This window comes from Benincasa hispida, unplaced genomic scaffold, assembly GCF_027475165.1.
Source record: "Benincasa hispida cultivar pf3 unplaced genomic scaffold, pf3_genome.v1.1 HicScf324, whole genome shotgun sequence".
In the NCBI taxonomy this organism is placed as follows: domain Eukaryota; kingdom Viridiplantae; phylum Streptophyta; class Magnoliopsida; order Cucurbitales; family Cucurbitaceae; genus Benincasa; species Benincasa hispida.
In genome coordinates, this window is record NW_028326409.1 from 623 (window position 1) to 19,832 (window position 19,210).

General features: G+C 31.7%; 2 protein-coding genes across 15 annotated transcripts; both read left to right on the forward strand.

The window, feature by feature from the left end:
- The first annotated feature begins 1,972 nt into the window (after positions 1–1,972).
- LOC120079459 (uncharacterized) lies at positions 1,973–7,426 on the forward strand. 9 transcript variants are annotated; one of them, XR_016527093.1, is made up of 5 exons: positions 1,973–2,284; positions 3,016–3,138; positions 3,242–5,097; positions 5,192–6,821; positions 7,064–7,426. XR_016527093.1 is itself a non-coding variant. In XM_039033653.2 (4 exons), exons 2-4 carry the CDS (start codon positions 3,115–3,117, stop codon positions 6,339–6,341), a joined length of 3,030 nt encoding a protein of 1,009 aa, XP_038889581.2. In that variant the 5' UTR covers positions 1,973–2,284; positions 3,016–3,114; the 3' UTR covers positions 6,342–7,426. The 9 variants fall into 9 exon arrangements, 5 of the variants coding, with proteins under 5 accessions (XP_038889581.2, XP_090165968.1, XP_038889582.2 ...); XR_016527092.1 differs by having other exon boundaries at positions 2,070–2,113; positions 7,051–7,426; XR_016527094.1 differs by having other exon boundaries at positions 2,070–2,113.
- Positions 7,427–13,048: 5,622 nt separating this feature from the next.
- LOC120080520 (uncharacterized) lies at positions 13,049–18,173 on the forward strand. 6 transcript variants are annotated; one of them, XR_016527095.1, is made up of 8 exons: positions 13,061–13,289; positions 13,394–13,461; positions 13,981–14,162; positions 14,250–14,400; positions 14,553–16,560; positions 17,122–17,328; positions 17,464–17,844; positions 17,998–18,173. XR_016527095.1 is itself a non-coding variant. In XM_039035207.2 (7 exons), exons 3-7 carry the CDS (start codon positions 14,057–14,059, stop codon positions 17,779–17,781), a joined length of 2,790 nt encoding a protein of 929 aa, XP_038891135.2. In that variant the 5' UTR covers positions 13,132–13,289; positions 13,394–13,461; positions 13,981–14,056; the 3' UTR covers positions 17,782–18,173. The 6 variants fall into 6 exon arrangements, 3 of the variants coding, with proteins under 3 accessions (XP_038891134.2, XP_038891135.2, XP_090165969.1); XR_005482537.2 differs by lacking the exon at positions 13,394–13,461 and having other exon boundaries at positions 13,049–13,289; positions 17,995–18,173; XR_005482538.2 differs by lacking the exon at positions 13,394–13,461 and having other exon boundaries at positions 13,049–13,289.
- The last annotated feature ends 1,037 nt before the right edge of the window (positions 18,174–19,210 follow it).

Sequence of the window (19,210 nt, forward strand, 5' to 3'; positions counted from 1 at the left end):
CCATATAACGTTAGGATTGAATTTGGTGAAAATAAAAAAAAAAAAAAATTTAGTTTAAATATCATTTTTTTCATAAAAGACTTTCAAATGTGCTCATTTTAATTCAAGAAAAATGTCAGTTTTCATCCATTAATTTTAAAAAAATAACTCAATTATCATAAAATGTATATTAGAGATTTGAATCTTCGACCTGTATTTTGTCCATATAACTAAATAAAACAAGTTCTAAAAATTGAGACCAAAATGAGATTTAACCTAATAATTTTTTATTGAATTTAAATTGATGTCAACATCATATAGATCAACAAATTAAAACACATATCCTCTAAAAAGAGTTAGAGATACAAATTCTCACTTACATGAATATTATTAATAACAATAATAAATCCAGCAAAACTTTTAGAAACGTTATAGTAGGTTCTTTAAAAATTTAAGTTGGTTTAATTTTAGTCCTATATTTTTATTAAATCTTAAATTTGATCCTCATTGCTAGTTTGTTATTGATTTTATTTTTTTAAAAAAAGTTTTTGTTATCTATATATTAGTAATTTTACTATAAATTTTGAAAACATATTAAATATTATATTTTCTTGCATGAAAATTATTATTATTATTGTTTAACCAATTTCGATAAAATTTAACTTCGAATCGACTAAATTTAAGAATTATTGAAAGTGAATCGACTAAAATTGAAAAATTGAAAATACATTAACTAAAATTAAATAAATTTAGAAATGGGTTAAAAAACACTTTTAATCCATAAACTTCCACGAAAATAATAATTTAGTTCTCAAGTTTTGGTTTGTAAATTTAGTCCTTGTACTTTCAATTTTGTATCAATTTAGTCATTGTACTTTCAAATTTGTAACAATTTAGTCTATAACTTAAAAGAATCTTCAAAATTAGATGTCAATTTATATTATTTTATAATGCAAACTTTGCATTTTGTAAAAATATTATTTTATAATTAGTTTATCTATTTATATATGCAGGAAATCTAATTAAACCTTAACCCTAATTTATATAATATAGACTAAATCATTATAAATTTTAAAGTACACGGGCTAAATTGTTATATAACAAAGTCTATGAACCAAATTGTTACAAAATGAAAGTATAAAGATTAAATTGTTATTTTATAAAAGGAACTAAGGCTATGTTTGAGATTGCTTTAATTGTGTCAAAAGGTCATTTGAAAAAAATATCAACTCTGCGTTTGGTAAAACATATTTAAATTAAAACAATATCCTTCTAACTTTTAGATTCTCTTAAATCATGTATAAATTTTAATTAATATTTAATTTTCATTTTTATACCTTGAGAAGAAGATTTATTTTATACATTTATCTATTTCTCACTAACCAAATTTATTTTATATTTGTAATGAGTCAAATGCATCATTTTTTTAAAAAACGTACCATATTCATTTTTTTAAATAAAACTATTTTCCTTAATATTTAAAAAATTAATCTATAACAAAAAAATTATCATACTAAAAAAATCATTTAAAATTTAAAATTATATATATATAAAAAGCTGATTATAAATATATTTTAGTTAATATATCTATGATGAGATGTTTTTGTATTTATTTACCAAAGACTCTAATCTACTTTTTTAAGTTTAAGCTCAAATTTATCAAATGCTATTTTTTTTCATAGCTGATATTAATTATTTTAAAAGTTACACCAATCCGAAACGAAGGTTAAAAGTGATTTTTAATTTTAAAATATATTGAGCAAAATAATATTTAACATTAAAAAACTAAAATTAGTTAGTCACATAAATATTATAGATATAGATAATAATAGAGGCTCCAAAAATAAGGGGCGAGAATTTTGGTCCATAAATATTAATTCCACAAACAATATTGGATGAACTTTCACATCTCAGGGGAATGGTTAAGTCGAGATTCCCTATTCTATTTCACAGTCATATTCCATAAATTTAAATTTTAATATTTTAAAATATTAATTATTTAATATGAAAGTGGGAAAAAAAAAAAAAAAAAAAAAAAAAAGCCCTAATTTTCCATATTCCTTCTCTATAATATAATATAACCTTGCGTGGAGCCAGAGTTTCATCTTTCACGGAAATTCTCCATCTCCCGAAGGTAATCCCATTCGTTGCTTCGATCTCCGTTCTTCCTGCGAATTGCGAATCTATATAATACAAATTCAATGTCATCTTCGATTTGGGTTTCTCATGATTCTGCTTTGATTCCATTGTTACTCTCTCGTGGTATCATCAGCAATACAAGCACGTATTAGATCTCCGCGTTTCGGTATTGTTCGCATCTCTGCCTTTAGGATTAGAAATCTCTTTGAATCGCGGCTGAGTATGTTTCTTTCGAGGCAGAAGGGAGTTTTATTGAAGTTTGAGTTATTGGTTGAGGATCAGTTGTTCAAATACTGGGATGTCTTCTAGCAATTCAAGTGAATTCTGGTGATTTGCTGGTCGGTTAGATGTGGAATATGTTTGTGTAGATCGGGGGTTTATGCTTCTTTTATTTTCTTCCTTTTAATTTTATCATCAATTTTGTCTTGTTCGTTAGGAATCTGGCATCTTTTGTTCTTTTTATTGGATGGATGGAGAAGTTTTTGCGTGGATATGAGAGTAATAATTAGGGAGATCGAGCAAGTATTATGAGATTGTGCATAGTTGCTCTGGGATTTAATAACATTATGCCCAAAAGTTCATTGCTGGAGTTTGATGTAGGGTTCATTATGTTGGGTTTCCCCTGATCCAATCTCGAGGCGTGGATCATCTAAACTTTTGTGTTGGTTAAAGTTTCAACACAAGAACTTCTAATAGGCTAGGATGGGCATGCAGGATTATTTAAGATTTGGATGCTGGTTTTATGATATTTTCACAATGGAACCGTGCTGCATTGCTAATTTCTTTGGTTTTCGCTTGCAGATTAATTGATTATTTCAACACGATGTCTGTCATGTTCTATTTTGCATATTGAATCTTTTTGAAGACTACTAATGTGGTAGTATCCGTACGGTGCAGAATTTGAAAGTGACTTCTGAGAAGTTAGTGAGAATTTGGTGTTGGATTAAAGTGATAAAAGACCAAGAAACTGTATTAAGTCTCTGAGATCTTGGAATAATGACCGTTCCAGAAAGTGAAGAGGTGCTTAATATTCTTCTTTGATGTTTTCTGGATTTTGAAGATCGTGCAAGTTTCTTATATGGTTATAATTATTGTCAGTAAATGTTCTATTGACACTATGCAGGTTGGTTTTAAGCCCATCGCATTGTCAGCTAGTGATTATGATGCAAGTCTTCCTATCAAGAAAAGGAGATTTCTGGTAGTGCAATTTCCTCCATCTCCATCTAAAGATACATCTTCATTCCATTCAGATGGAAATTTATTGAAGGCCGAGCGGCCATCTCCATCTAAAGATTTATCTTCTTTGACTCACAATGAAAATTTAATAAAGACTGAGCAGCCGACTCTATCTGTGACAATAGTTTCAAGTTCTAGTGCAGTCACAAGTTCTGCATTGTTGAACAAGAACCAGGACTGTGTTTCTGACAAGAATAAAGGAAAACCTGATTCTGATTCATGTTGTGTGGATATAGTCCGGAATGATATTGGAACGCCAGGAGTCAAGTTTCAAGAACCCAGTGTGGGAGGACATGCTTGTATTAATGGTTCTGTTGAATATGAAGGTAAATCCTTGGTATCGGTAAAACATACGGTTCATGCATCACCAGAGATCTGTGGGGGGTTGAAGTCATCGTCAACTAGCCTCAACTCTGATCCTCTTGCTGGTAACAAAGAGGAAGAAATTGATGTAAAAACACCTGAAGAAAAGTGCAGCCCTCCAATTTGTCAAGTTGGAGGAGGAGCTGGAGTCTCGGTAGGTTTGAAGGGACATATGGATCCGAAATTAGTTCCTGAAGAGAGTGATTTGAATTTCCTGAAGCATAATTCTTTGGAACCTGTGTTGCTGGACTTTCCATTAAACAAACAAGGAAGTAGCACCCAGTGTGTCAAAGGTAATGTAGCGTCTGATGGTGATGGTTCTCTTTTGCAGTCAAACAGGGAAAAATGGGATCTAAATACCTCAATGGAGTCATGGGAGGGTTGTACTATTGGTGATGCACCTGTAGTGCAGATATCAGCCACTCAGACGAATATGGCTATCGAAACTTATGCTTGCTCATCTGAAATGGTTGAAATTGTTAGTCCATGTGGAAAGCAAACCCTTTTAGATAGTGAACATAAAGGAAACTCTATTTATTCATGCATACCATCAAAAGAGCATCTTCATTTAAGTCTCGATTCATCTTATCAGCAGCCTACGCTTGAAGAAGATCCTTATATTTCTGAATATGAATCAGATGGCAACTGGGATATAGCTGAGGCTGTTGATGATAATGATAATAATATAGAAGAAGACTATGAAGATGGGGAGGTCCGGGAAACAATGCAGGAAACTGAAGTAGAGGTCCATGTATATGAGAAAAGAGAAATTGAGCCTTTGGATCATGCTTGTTGTAGTGACAAAAAGATCAATTCTGTTGGATTGCCCGATCATGAATTTTTTGCTTTAGGCCCTCTGGAGCAGGAAGCTAAACCAGAAAATTTGGATTATAGAAGTGAAGACGATGTTCAGGCTATGACTAAAAGTAAATCTCGTGAGCAAGTTCATGAAGATCTTTGTGTGAAAGAATTACATGCTGTAGAGAATACTATTAGTGAGAAGGCTGCAGGAAGAACCCAATTGTCTCAGTATGATAAAAGGGACAACTTCGTGGGCCTGGACACTGCTGACAAAATCATAGATGAGGAACTGATTCCTACATTTTCTCAGGGCGAGGTTGAGAATGCTGTAGCAGTAGATGTAGTGCAGAGTAGGGATCTAACTTTGCCTACTGTAAAGGAGTCTGTAAATGGTGATGATGCAAAGGATATCAATGAAGGCACTAGAAATAGTCGGATAATTAATCTTAATCGAACATCTACTGATTCAACTTCTTGTAAGGCAAAATCTAGCTTTGTCAGGTCAGGTTTATCACATACGGATAGAGAGTTTGTACCCAACATGGCAGTTGAAGGAGCAGATGTGCAACCTCAAGAAAGGTTATCAGTTAGTTTCTTCTATTCGTTTTTCTTCTTAAACTTGTTTTAACTGCTTTTATGTTTCTTCTAATCTTGTCACTACTTTCATTTTCAGAGATGACGCGTACAGTAATATTACCAAGAAAATTTCTGTAGACAGACACCAGGGTCAGTCACCGTGGATGAATTTTAGTCATAGAAGAGGGAGAAGTACCAATAGGTTGGACAACCGATCTGAGGAATGGGATTTTGGTCCCAACTTTTCTCCTGAAACATTCACTGACCAGCGGATAGATTACCATGTTCCTGGTCTTGATCAAAACCGATATAAGATTATACCTGATGGTCCATTTGGTGGTGCTAACCATCGTGGTAGAGAATTGTTAGAGGATGAGGGACCTTTTTTTTTCCATGGACCCTCAAGGAGGAAGTCACCTGGAAGAAGACATGGGCCTGGTGTACGAGGTGGAAAAATGGTTAACAGAATGCCTAGAGATTTTAGTCCAAGTAGATGCATGGATGAAGGTGGCTCTTTTGATCGACAACATGGTGAAAAGTTCACTAGGAATTTTGCTGATGACACAATGGATCCGATGTATGCACGACCCCAACCTCCATACGACGTAGACAGACCTTTCTTCCGGGAAAGAAGGAACTTCTCATTCCAAAGAAAAACTTTTCCCAGAATTGATTCTAAATCTCCAGTAAGATCCCGAGCTCGCTCTCCTAGCCAATGGTTCTCTTCGAAAAGATCTGATAGGTTTTGTGGACGCCCTGAATTGACACATCGAAGATCTCCAAATTATAGAACGGATAGGATGAGATCTCCCGATCAGCGTCCTATACGTGGGTATGTTCCAGGCCGAAGACAAGGATTCCATTTCCTTTCACCATCTGATGAATTGAGGGATGTGGGTCCTGCACCTGACCATGGCCCTATGAGGTCTATTATCCCTAATAGGAATCAGACTGAAAGATTACCACTTAGAAACAGAAGTTATGATGCTATAGATCCTCGAGGAAGGATTGAGAACGATGAACTTTTTGATGGCCCTGTACGTTCAGGTCAATTGACTGGGTACAATGGTGGTGAACTAGATGACGACGAAAGAAGATTTCATGAGAGACATGAACCTCTTCATTCTTTTAAGCATCCATTTGATGATTCTGATGGTGAGAGATTTCGAAACAACGGGGAGGATTGTTCTAGGCATTTTAGATTTTGTGCAGAGAATGACTCCAGAATTTCATGGAAGAGAAGGTAGCTTTTGGGGAGAAAGACGGAGAGTTAAGGATCTCTACCAAGGGAGAGGAGATTGCTTTAGACTAGGCCATTCTGTTAGTTTAAGTTAGATGTTTTGTAGGTGATATTTTATGGTGCAAAGGGGGACATATCTTTGTTCTCTTTTGTTTTATTTCATAATTGCAATTGTAAAGAATTTCATTTCTATGCAGAAGAGTTGCTTCTCAAGTGCTATTGTGACTTCAAACTGACTAAACCAACACTATGAAAATTTTGTTCTCTAAAACGTTAGGATCTTTCGTGATCTTGGCAAGCAAATTCAGTTGTGAAGGGAAGTGTTTCAAGTGGGGTTGTTTCCCTTTCTAATCTCCTCAAATGGTTTGCAATTCTTTTAAAAATTATTATGAATTTTGTTCTTTTAATACAAATGTATTCACTGATTTACTATTGAATTTGACAGCTATTTCTAGACCACGGAGAAGCACAAGGGGTTGTCTCGAAGGTATTCTTTTCTTCGACCAAGTGACATTTCTTCTCTTCTGTGCTATATCTTAAGTTCTTAGTTATTTGGTTGCATATGTATTCACAATAGTGTCTTTTATCGTATGGAATTTAATATTATTATTTAATCTTGATAAAATTTAATGTTGAAGGACTACATTTAAGGTTTATTGAAAGGACAATAACTCAAAATACAATGACTAAAATGATATTTAACCCCCCTTTTATAGATTTTGTTTGCAGATTTTTGACGATAGAGGAGCTTCAGAAGCAATGGTACTAAATGAGGATGACGAACAACTCAAAGGTTCAATCCATAGTGACTACCTACCTAAAAATTAATTTCCTTAGAAATTTCTTGACACCTAAATGTTGTAAGGTTAGGTGGGTTGTCCCGTGAGATTAGTTGAGATGTACGTAAGTTGGTCCAAATATTTATGGATTAAAAAAAAGCTCAAAGCTGTCTCTCTCCTCTAGCTAAAAATCTTATTTTCAGGCAGATGAAGATAATTTTTTTTCAAATTCATCTGTGGAAGTTGTACATGCTTGTCTTCAGACCAAATATTCCTTTTGTAATTCATATCATTAGTTTGTTTTATTGGTTAATTGTAATTTCTTTTTACTACATGGATTTGGTTTCTAAAGTTTGGAAAAAAAACACTTTAGGGGTGTTAATTTCAAGGGTTGGGATTGGATGGGTTAAGCATCCTAAGTCCAACCCTTGTTTGGGGCATGAATGTAGGAAGTCTTGGTTTCCTATATCATTTTCCCCATAGATTTGAAGTGTTTTTTCTCCTTGATTTAATTTAGGAAGCATGTTGACTAACCTTTGGATATCACCTTTGGTGACCATTGCGGCCAACTCCGGCACCATCTCCGATGATTGTTGCCGACTAACTTCGATCACCACATCTTGCGATCATCATCGGTCAACTTTGGTTGCCACCTCAGCGACGACCACCGGCCAACTTTGGCTGTCACTTTGGTGATCGTCGTCGGCCAACCTCCAGTCACCATTGGCCAATTCCGACCACCATTGACCAACCTTCAGCCACCGACTTTATTGGCCATCCTCCGATCACCATCTCTGGCAACCGTCACCAACCAACATTGAAAAACTTTAATAAAAATAGTATTTAACAAACTAGACAAATTTGTATATAAAAACATTTTTAAGAAAAAATTGCAATACATATACATATATATATATATATATATATTATTTTAATGAGTTTTTATCAAAAGTATTTAATTAAAAATGAATTTTTGAAAGATATTTTTTTCTAAGTCAAACGCAATATATGTTTGAAAGCTCTAATTTAATTTAATAGTATTTTAATTTTTTTGTTGGTCAATTTAACTAGCTTGAAAACTTAGAATCATTCTTTTAAACATAAAGATTTAAAATGTTTAAAACAACTTAATGACCAAATAAAAACTTAAAACTCAAAAATATAGTTTTTGAATCATTGAATTTAATATTAAAATACTAATTTATTTTAATTTTAAGTCAACGTGCTATGGTAAAAAAATGATCATTTTCAAATTAGTTAAGTGACAAAGTCTAAGAAATTTTATTTCAAAAATCTAGTAAGATTAAAATATCAAATTATTAAAATAGTTGATTAAATAAAATTATAATTTTAGTTAAAATCTTTATTTCAATTTTTTTTTAAATATTCTTCTAATTTTTTAGTTTATTTTAAACTTAATTATATTAAAATATTTAAGATGACAAATTTAAATAGTCTAAAATCTATTTGGTGATTAAATACAAGAAAATATTTCACAAACTAAATATTTATAAATTTGCAACCTCCCAACATTCTCAAGTTTAAGATTCCAAATCTACGCGTCAAATGCTCCTTAGTCTCTAAAGTTTAGCAAATTATTCTAATTCTAAAGAGTTCCTATGATCAACTAATCTTAGTTGACTAATGAAAATATGATGTGACTATGATCATGTGGTATATTTAAGTGGTAGCTGACATGTATTTTTTTTCTCAAACCTCAGCTTATACTAATAATAGTAATAATTATAATACAGTTCTTTTATTTTATTAGTTAAATAATAAATTTTAGTCTCTAAATAATTTTTTTTCTGTCTAATAAGTAATTTTGAAGATGTATAATAAGTTTTTGAACCTTCAATTAAAAAAACCTACAATAAGTTTTAAATTTTAAAAACCTATAATAGGTCGAGTTCAACCTTCTCAAAATCAACGTTTTTAAAAATTAATAAATCTATGGACAAACTTGAATTTTGTGATCAATAAACCACAAACTTTCAAATTTTTTTAATCTAATTGGTAGATGAATGAATAAAAATAATATTGAATAGATTTAATCTATATTTACACAAAAATGAAAGGTGGACCTGATTGATGGTCTTTTTTTTTAAATCGAACTTCTAACTTCAAATTTAATAATATAAGCACTATGTTAGTTGAGTCATACTCATCTTATTGGACTTAACTGAAAAGTTAATTAATTATTAAATAATTTTTGAAAGCTCAAAACGTATAACAGATTTGAAACTTTATAACTAAGATTAGAGAAAGCCTTGCCCGAAGAACTCATTTATCAAAGAGCTTAGTTAAAAAGTTGAGTCTCGGAATAGAGGCTCCAACTCTTCAAGCATTTCTTTTCCCATCTCAAGAAGAGAATGGAAAAGACATTAAACCCCCCTATACCTCGGATTTGACCTTCACTCTTTTATGTAATTAGTTCAAAGTCCATTCTTTAGTGTAGGAAAAAGCTACTTAGGTCGACATATGAAGACCAGCCCAATCGGTAGCCATTTGATTTTTTTTTTTTTTTTGAAGATTAAACCTATTTCATCCATGTTTTTTTACCATGATTTACATATTTTCTTAAGTACAATAGTTGAATTCTTAGTCAAATTTCAAAGACAAACAATTTTTTTCAGTTCTTAAAATCTAACTTGGTTTTTTAAACAATTGGTGAAAAGTAGATAATAAATAAATAAATTTGGAGGTGGAAGTGGTGCCTATAGGTTTAATTTTCAAAAAAAAAAAAAAAAAAAATCAAAAGTAAAATGGTTACCAAAAGAGACCTAAATTTTGAATTTTAACATATTTTGTTCGATATTTGCAAAATTTATTTAAGGATTGTTTTCAAATATAACAAAATGAATCAAAATATTTACAAATATAGCAAAATGTCATTGTCTACTAGCGATAACCATTGATAGACTACTATCATCTATCATTGATAGACATTGATAGATGTCTATTACTATCTACCATTGTCTAAACTATGACATTTTGCTATATATAAAAATATTTTCAGCAGTTTTGTCATTTAAAACAATTTCTCTTGATTTAAAGTGTATATAACAATTATTTTATGTATTATTTTAAATATATTTTTTAAAGCATCACTCCTAAAATACTTTCGAATATAGTAAATAAGATGAATTCCAAAAAAATAATTTTATAGTAAATAAAATGGAAATATTAAATATAAGAACAGTACTTTGGTGCATTTTAAGATACACAAATCTTTATGCATCTCATTCACAATCATATATAAAATTAAAATAATAAAATATTTTATAAAAAATAATTATCATGTGACAAATTATGATTTGATATTTTAATAAGAACCACCAAAGTACTAAATATAATTAATACAACAAAACAGTGACAATGCTATCCATCATTGAGGGTGGTGAAAGGTTTTGATTTATTATTATAATTATACAACTATTTTTTTAATAAAAAAATCAAACAATTGTAACGAGATCCAAAGATGCCGAATTAAATTTGTTTATTGATTTTCTATTTTTCGTTCAATGTTGTGGTTATAATTACATGGCCTGTGGATATCCTAATCTTTTTAGTTGTAAATGCCAATGGGTTTTTTTTTCTTTTTTTTTCTTCCTAATAATACGTTTTTATTTACTTATTTTATTTAAATATTTCAATGTCATTATTATTTTCATTAATATTATTAAGTTTTCATGTGATAAGTAGTATATTATTTGAAAGAGAATTTTAAACAAACAAAAGATCAACTTGAGTCTATCATAATTTGTTAAGATATTTATGACCAAAAATTAGAAGTCCGAGGTTCAAATACTTCTACCTAATATGTGGTTGAATTAAAAAAAATCATGGAGAATTTTAATTTATACTATAAATCATAAATTAATAATTGTATCAATTTAAACTTTGAATTTTCGTAAGTGTATCAATTTATACCCTCCAAATTTCATTCGATGAATATCATGTGGAACTAATAATTTGAGTCAATCAAACTTCTAAATTTTCATTAGCCAATCAATTTAGACAATTTGTTACGATTACCTTTGAAATTCATTTATGCATTAGTTCTCAAACGTGAGTTGACCACTGGAGTAGGCTGCATAGGCGGTCACTAGAGATAATCACTAAAGGTAGTCGTCGTCGAAGTTAGCCATCGGATGTGGTCTTCAATGGAGTGATCTCCAGACGTAGATGCTAAATTTGGTTGTCAGAGTGATCGCCAGAGTTGGTCACTGAAGGGATTCATTGGAGTCAGTCGATGGAGGAGGTCGTTAATTTTCCATCGAATCCCTTCAGTAGCCAACTTCCACTAAATCTTTGACATTTTAATTTTAACTTTCCATTGGAGCCATTCATTGAAACTAAGATTTAGTATATATCAATTACTTATGAGTTATTTTAACTTTCCTTCATACTCGACATTTTAATTTTAAACATTAAAAAATCAAAGTGGATTTTTTTTTTTTTTGTTAAAAATCAATTTTTGACCACTTTCATAGAAGTAACGATTTAGTTTCTAAACTTTGATTTGTAACGATTTAGTCCATGTAGTTTCAATATTTGTTATAATTTAGTTTTTAAACTTTAACATACAACGATTTAGTCCCTACCATGAAAAGTCTCATAAACTTAATTATCAATTTTGATCATGTAACAACCAGAGTGGAAAATTTTGAACAAAATCTCAAAATTTTGGTAGGGAGAATTTCGTTTTTTCCTCCCACTTCGACAAAATTTCAAGAACTTTCGAGAAATTTTGAAATTTTGATTTTTTTTAGGAATTAGCTACGTTAATTCAGTCTAAGTGTTTTTAGTTTTATGGTCCTTATTACACGCAATTTTATAGTTTCACACGCTAATAATATTTTTAAAGAATGATGAAGCTTTTTCAATGTCCTACCTTTTCCAATCTTCAACTTTTCTCAATTTGCAACTTTGTTTTCAATTCAAAACTTTCATTTCCAAATAAATTGAATTTCAAAAAACCCCACAAAAAAGAACTTATATTTATTTGTAACTTCATTCAAACTTTTTTCATTAAATTTTCACTTTATTTCACCTCAAAATTGAATTAATGTTGCCTAAAAGAAAGGATTAATACGTTGTTTCTTTTACTATCCAAAACTTTAAATTTCACTTCACTTCACTTCACCTCAAAATATTCATAAACTTTATATTATTTTTTTACTTCTTTTTTAAATTTCTACTATTACATCTATTTACATAGATATTTACAATACACATTTGAATGTTGTCTTACTTAATGATGATTATAAATGGTCAATTATAATCTAATTAAGCCACAATCAAAGTTTAATTAACTAATTATATCAATTTTCATTAAATTTGACATTGATATTTCCATAAAATTGGAATCTCGATATTTCCACCGACATTGATATTTCAAATATTGGTAACAACTTAATATTTATAATTTATAAATAAACTTAACCCTTAATCAATTTATCAAACTATATAGGTAATAAATTTCATAAATCTTAATAATATTTTTCATGATTAAATTATTACAAATTATAAAGTACAATGCATAAATTGATACTTATTAAAACTTCTGAACTAAATTGTTATGAAAAAAAAATCTTAATATTTTTCATAATAAGGATTAAATTGTTATAAACTGTAAAGTACAACGACTAAATTGATACTTATTAAAGTCTTAAACAACTGTTATAAATTTAGAAGTATATGGACTAAATTGTTATTTCTATAATATTTCATGAACCAAAAAGTGTTTTTTCATTTTTTTTTCCCTAAGAAAAGAAATATATATTAAAAATCAAAAAGTGGCGTAATGGAGATTTAAAGTAGTAAAATAAAAGAGAAGTTACAATGTAATCGAGAGCAGAGGATTATGTCCACATAAACCCCCGCGCCTGCTGCGTGCTTATATATATATATATATATCAGCGTAACTGAAACTTTTGAAATTATTGTGATTTGACATAATTACCCTTCCACGTTTTCGAAAAACGATTTTTCCTATCATTACTTGAAATTCCTTTTTCCTTCCCACTTTTTTCCCCTCCACTGCTTCTCTCGCCGTCGCCGCCCACTTTCCGGCTTCTACTCTTCTTCTCACCGCCGCTTTCCAACCATTCTCCTTCGATTCTTAGCACACTGTGTTCTTGGCAATCCTTTTCTCTTCGGCATCTTATTTGGTAAGTCGCTGACTCTTGTTCTTATTTTGAAATTGATTGTTGATTTTTGTTATGAGTAGTGAAGCGGATTGATTGATAATGAGATGTTGCTGCTTTATTTTTAGTTTGAGGAGGAGAAGGAAAGAATCGGAGTTGGAATTTGATTTCCGTGAAATACGCTGAGTTGATATCGGTAACTGAGGTTTAGGGGGGGACAGTATAAGATGATCTTTTCCTGTTCATTTGTTTTTTAGTATAAAACTTTGCTTCGTCTGAAGGCTGCTTGTTTTTTTCCTTTTGACCGAGCTCAGTGTGTCATTAGCTTTTTTCTTTTATCTGTTAAATTTAATTGGTGGATGGTGAGTGTAGATTATATGACATATCTGGGGTTTTCTCGTTTGTAGTTCATTAATTCTTGCAAATTCTTGTTGGTAGCTTGATGGTGGTTGGCTAATTCATTGTAATTCTTTTTGAGTTTTCAGTCAATAGACTATTACATACGATTTCTGGGATTTTTTCAGTTTATTTTTTTAATTTGCTATTGGCTTTTCTATGGATGTAATTAAATAAATACCAACTTAGTTCCTTTTTCTAATCTTTTATCTGTTAATTTGCTTCCGTTGGGGTTACATTTATCCATACATCTTTACCTCTCTCGCACAATTTATGTACTGATGGATGCTAATAGGAAATTGTTTTTCGTTTGTGGAAGGTTTGGTAGCGAAGAGCAGGGGACAAGTTTCCATAGACTTCACTAGTTAAAGTAAATCCAGTGTAGAGTTCATACAATGAAGAAATTGTTCTTTTTCAGATCTTCAGCACCCAGCAATGGCAGTACTGAAGTTTCTCCATCAAAAACAGAGAAACAAGATTTCACAGGCCAGCCATTTGAAGGTGGGTTGGACAATGTAGCATGTAGTTACAGGAGTTTCTCTTCCAAATTATGAAAGAGTGAACCTGATATTGATGAACTGAATGCAGGTACTGGTCTTAGAAGAAGTCGCTCACTGTCTTCAGCGTCATTGCTTGATGGTGGGAAGCATAAGAGTCCTTCTGGGTCGAAGGATAAAAATAGATCTCCATATGGTAATTTCATTGGCACTTCAGACCAGCAATGTGAACGTTCAAACCGGTAATGCTTAAACCAATTATCTTTCAAGAACAAGATGAGAATTTTTTGCCTAGTGCTCTCCATAAAATTGGTGTTACGTTCAAGTCATTTAATCCTTCTTGATCAAATCTTCAATGCTTAAAACTGATTAATCTGGCCTGTGGTATTTCTAGCTGTCAAACACCACCATTAAGAAGACAGTGTAGGGCAAAGCAATTTGAGATACCATATAATGATTATGGAGCTGTACCAGAGAGGCCTTGTTCTGCATCTGCTTCTTCGTGCCAAAGTTATGGTGAGTCTTCTGGAAATTCTTCCACTTCCTCTAGTAATGTCTCAAGCAAAATCTTGGATCGATATATTGATGATGGAAAGCAACAGAAAGAATCAAGCAAACCCCAAAAGAGTATTCCTTCGAGAAATTACCCTGGAAATGGTAGTGGGAGGCGGCCCCCACGAGGTCGATGTACAGCACCCACTTCGCCAAAATATGTTATTGATGAAAAGACAACGAGTCATCCGTTTGAAGAATTTCCGAGTTCAAATTATCACTTCTTTCCTGCAAAGTATGCTGAAAATGGATTTGGGCATGAATCTCCAAGGACCATAGCGAAGAATGTAATTGAGAGACTTTCCCAATCTCATGGAATTCCTAAAACAAATACAAAGGGATTTGACAACAGTATGCCGCCAATCACTGTAGAAGATATACATGATAGATCATCAGATGAGCATTATGGTTCCAATGTGAATGTGATTCCGCCGAAATTCTATTCAGTAAATGAACCTTCCGAAGCTACTGATAGAATTAATATGGAGAGCTCTGGTTTACATAGACAGAACTTAATAAATCATAGTGAAATGTTAAACCTTGTTGAAACTGAAGAGGATATGGATGGGGAACTCAAGAGGAGAATCAAGTTGGCAAAGGAGCGAGTCATCCTGTTCAGAGAAGAACGTGACCGTGAAAGCTTTCTTCAACAGAGGACGGGAATTTCAGGTTTGATTCAGACAATTAGACATATTACTGAGGAGAAAATGAGCTTAGCACTTGAGGTTTTAAGTCTTCTACAGTCCCAAATTACGGAAAGGGCTTCTGCAAAGGAAGAACTGAAACTGGCAAAGGAAATATTGGATTCTCAAACTAAGAAACTGGATAGAGAAAAGACTGAATTGCAGTTAGAACTGGAGAAAGAGCTGGACAGGAGGTCGAAGGACTGGTCATTAAAGCTAGAAAAGTACCAGTTGGAAGAACAAAGGCTTCGTGAAAGAGTTCGGGAGCTAGCAGAACAGAATGTATCTCTACAAAGGGAAGTTTCTCTTCTTAATGAGAAGGACAAAGAGAATAGAAGCTTAATGTCAAATTCGGAGCAAAAAGTTAAGGACTTGTCTGTAATGATGGACAAATTACGGGATGAAAACCAAATTTTGATGCAGAATTTCTCCGACTTGCAGGATAAGTACAAAACTGCTAAAGAAGATAGAGAATCCTTTAAGAGAAATTTTGAGGAGAAGGATAAGGAATGCAAGGAGTTGTATAAAGCGACAACGAGGTTTACGAGGACTTGCTGTGACCAGCAGAAAACAATCAACGGATTGCAGGAAAGGTTTACTCATGAATTAGGAAAGAAAACAGAAATTGAAAGGTTCGATAAGCATGTGGCAAAATTGCAGATGGAGCAAATAAGGTTAACTGAAGTAGAATTGGGATTGAGAAAGGAACTAGAATCTTGCAGGTTTGAAATTGATTCACTACGGCATGAAAATATAAACATATTCAACCGTCTAAAGCATAACGGGAGAGATAATGGTGCTTTAACCATCAAGCTGGATGACGAAATGTTAGCACGTGTTGATTGTCTACAACATCAAGGGCTAACATTATTAAATGAAAGCTCCCAGTTATGTGCAGAATTATTTGAGTTCATAAAAGAGAGAGTTCATTGTCTTTCAGATAGTATGCAGGGGGTGGAAGTGGTGAAGAACAACTTGGATGGGCTATATTTTATTGAATCTGAGATGAAAGTTCAAGGATTGAAGCGTGGAATTGAAAGCTTAAAACGGAGTTTAAAGATATCATCTTCATTGTTGCATAAGAAATCCAACCTAGCTGCTTCGGAAGTCCATTCTCAGTGTGTAGATGCAGATGAGTCAATGCAATTAAATTGTGAAGCTACAGAGGTATTCTACTGAATTTAGTACCAACATCCATAATGTCAATATATTTTATTTAAAGTCGTCTAGATTTATGATGTTTGATAAGGGAATTTTAGGGTAGGTTTGATTGGCAATCTAGATTTTGTTTTATGTTTTAATATTCTCGGAGATTAACAAATATGTAGATAACTCTATTTCTGAAAACAGTTTTTGGATTTTGTGATCAAAATAATGGAAATTCTAAAATCAATATTTTTTTTTTGTTTTCATTGTATCCAGATTTTGAATTTTAAATTTGAAAATGTAAAATTATATTAAATAAAAGATAAAACTTTTAGAAATACAATATATCATGTTATGAACTCAATTCATTGTTTTAAAAACTGTGTAATGTTAAATTAATAATATTTATACAACTTGTTTTAACATAAAACATATTCATAAATAAATTGATAATGGTTTATTAACTAATATTTAGTGAGTAACTACAACTAGTTTTATGATTTATAAATATAATATCTAACACATTTGTTTTCAGATTCCCTACGAAACAAACCTTTGTTCATCGTTTTTTCTCTGGTGCAGGATGTCGTAAAATCTGAGCTCAAAGCAGAAAGATTACTAACGAGTCTGTTGAGAGAGAAGCTTTACTCTAAGGAGCTGGAAATTGAGCAGCTGCAAGGGGAAATTGCAACGGCAGCTAGAGCAAACCACATTCTTAGATGTGAAGTACAAAGTGCACAAGACAACATATCCTGCATTACACACAAGCTTAAAGATCAAGAACTTCAGGTAATTTCTCCATTGTTCATGCTCAAACCTTTAGTAAGAAGTTAGACTTTTGGTTCCTGTAATGGTTCCTTGATTTAATCCTCGGGTTTAACAATTCAAATATAATGAAGTGCTTAATCGATAGAGTCGATACAGATTTTGAAAAGAGACGAGAATGTGAACCGGCTACAAAATGACCTTGAAGAATCTACTACAGAATTAGCGATCATTAGGGGAACTGTGCCAAAGATTTCTGAGGAAAGAGACATTATGTGGGACCAAGTGAAACAATACAGTGAAGAAAATATGTTACTTAACTCGGAGGTTAATCTATTGAAAAAGAAGATTGAAACTCTTGAGGAAGACATACTTCTGAGGGAAGGTCAGATTACAATCCTCAAAGACTCTCTGAGAAACAAATCTTTCGACCTTCTCGGTAACATCGAATCCACAGACGAATTTCTTGTTCGATGATACCAAGAGAATCAGGCTTACCATTCATTAGATGATCTTACTGTTCATAGTCATATTTTGAAGGTGCGTTGCCTATTGATTTTTTTTTTTTTTGGCTCCTTTCTAATTTGAATCTTCTCCACTGTTTTTCTTTTTCATTTTGTTTTGGTGATTTGAAGTGTAGAGGTCTAAAATGACAATCTGATGTGTTTTCTTTTTTTTTTTTGTTACCAGCAGAAAAGAGTTGGTGATAAATATATAGATTAGAGAATCATGGAGAAGATTCTGCCTGTAATTATTTTTGGTGTGTAAGATAAGAACCCCCTTCAAATGTTAATAGAAAAGATCTCTGCCCTACTGGTCACAAACAATCAAATTGAAAAGAAGAAAAAAAAGGCTTTAGAATTATCAAACCCCATATCCTAAAATAGAAATTGTAATTTTATTTTCACGCGGGCATATTGATGTTTGGTTTCAGTCTTTTAAAAGTAATTTGAAATAGTTATGTTTGATTTCAAAAGTGATTTTAGAATTATCAAATTATAAAAATGACAGGTCCGATTTAGAAAATTATTTTAAAAGGGCAAAAAGTTATTCATAAACATAAGGGCAAATTTGATATTTTAATAAAAGAATAAAATGAGAGCAACGTTTTTTCTTTTTGGGGGTGATTCTTGGTCAACCACCTCTCAACTAATTATTGAAAAATAAATTTAAAATGATTTAAAAAATTTCAAATCAATTTCAACATTTGCATAATGAAGACATGGAGAAGAGGCGCGTCGTCGTTGAACAAAAGCAGTCTTTTTTTTTTTTTAATCTTTTTCTGTTTTCTTTTAGGATTTTTTAAAATCTAGGGTTTTAGATTTTATTTGATTTTCTAGGAATGCCAATAGCTGGTCAACTTTGTTATTTTGTTAATTTAATTATGCATAAGATGTATGATTTAAATTATTTTTGAATGGTGCATAAAGTATGCCATTTAGATTCAAAATCTCATCTTAGGATAAACATGTTCATGCATCATGTGAAAATCTAAGTGTTATATTTTTGGGATGCATGATTAAATTTGCATGCTCATACATCTTAATATAAGTGTTATATTATTTTAGATGTATGGTACATTAAGCATGTTCATTGTTGCGCTGAAAATATGCGTTGATTTTGGTCTACACTAAGGTACATTTGTGTTATTTGCATTCTGTGTCTAAGTGTAGTGATGTGTCGATCACAAGTTTTCTCGTTCTCAGGTCAACTTGGTTGCGAGTTTCTCAAGGTATCATAAGGTCGAACACGGGGATTTGTACCAATCAAGACAGATAATTGTGAGTATGTGGCAAAGTTACAAATTTATAAGAATGAAGTTGAAAACATGCAATTAACTTAGTTCTAAATTGTCAGAGATGCTCGTGAGATATCATTGTAAATAGAGATCATAGAAAACAACACC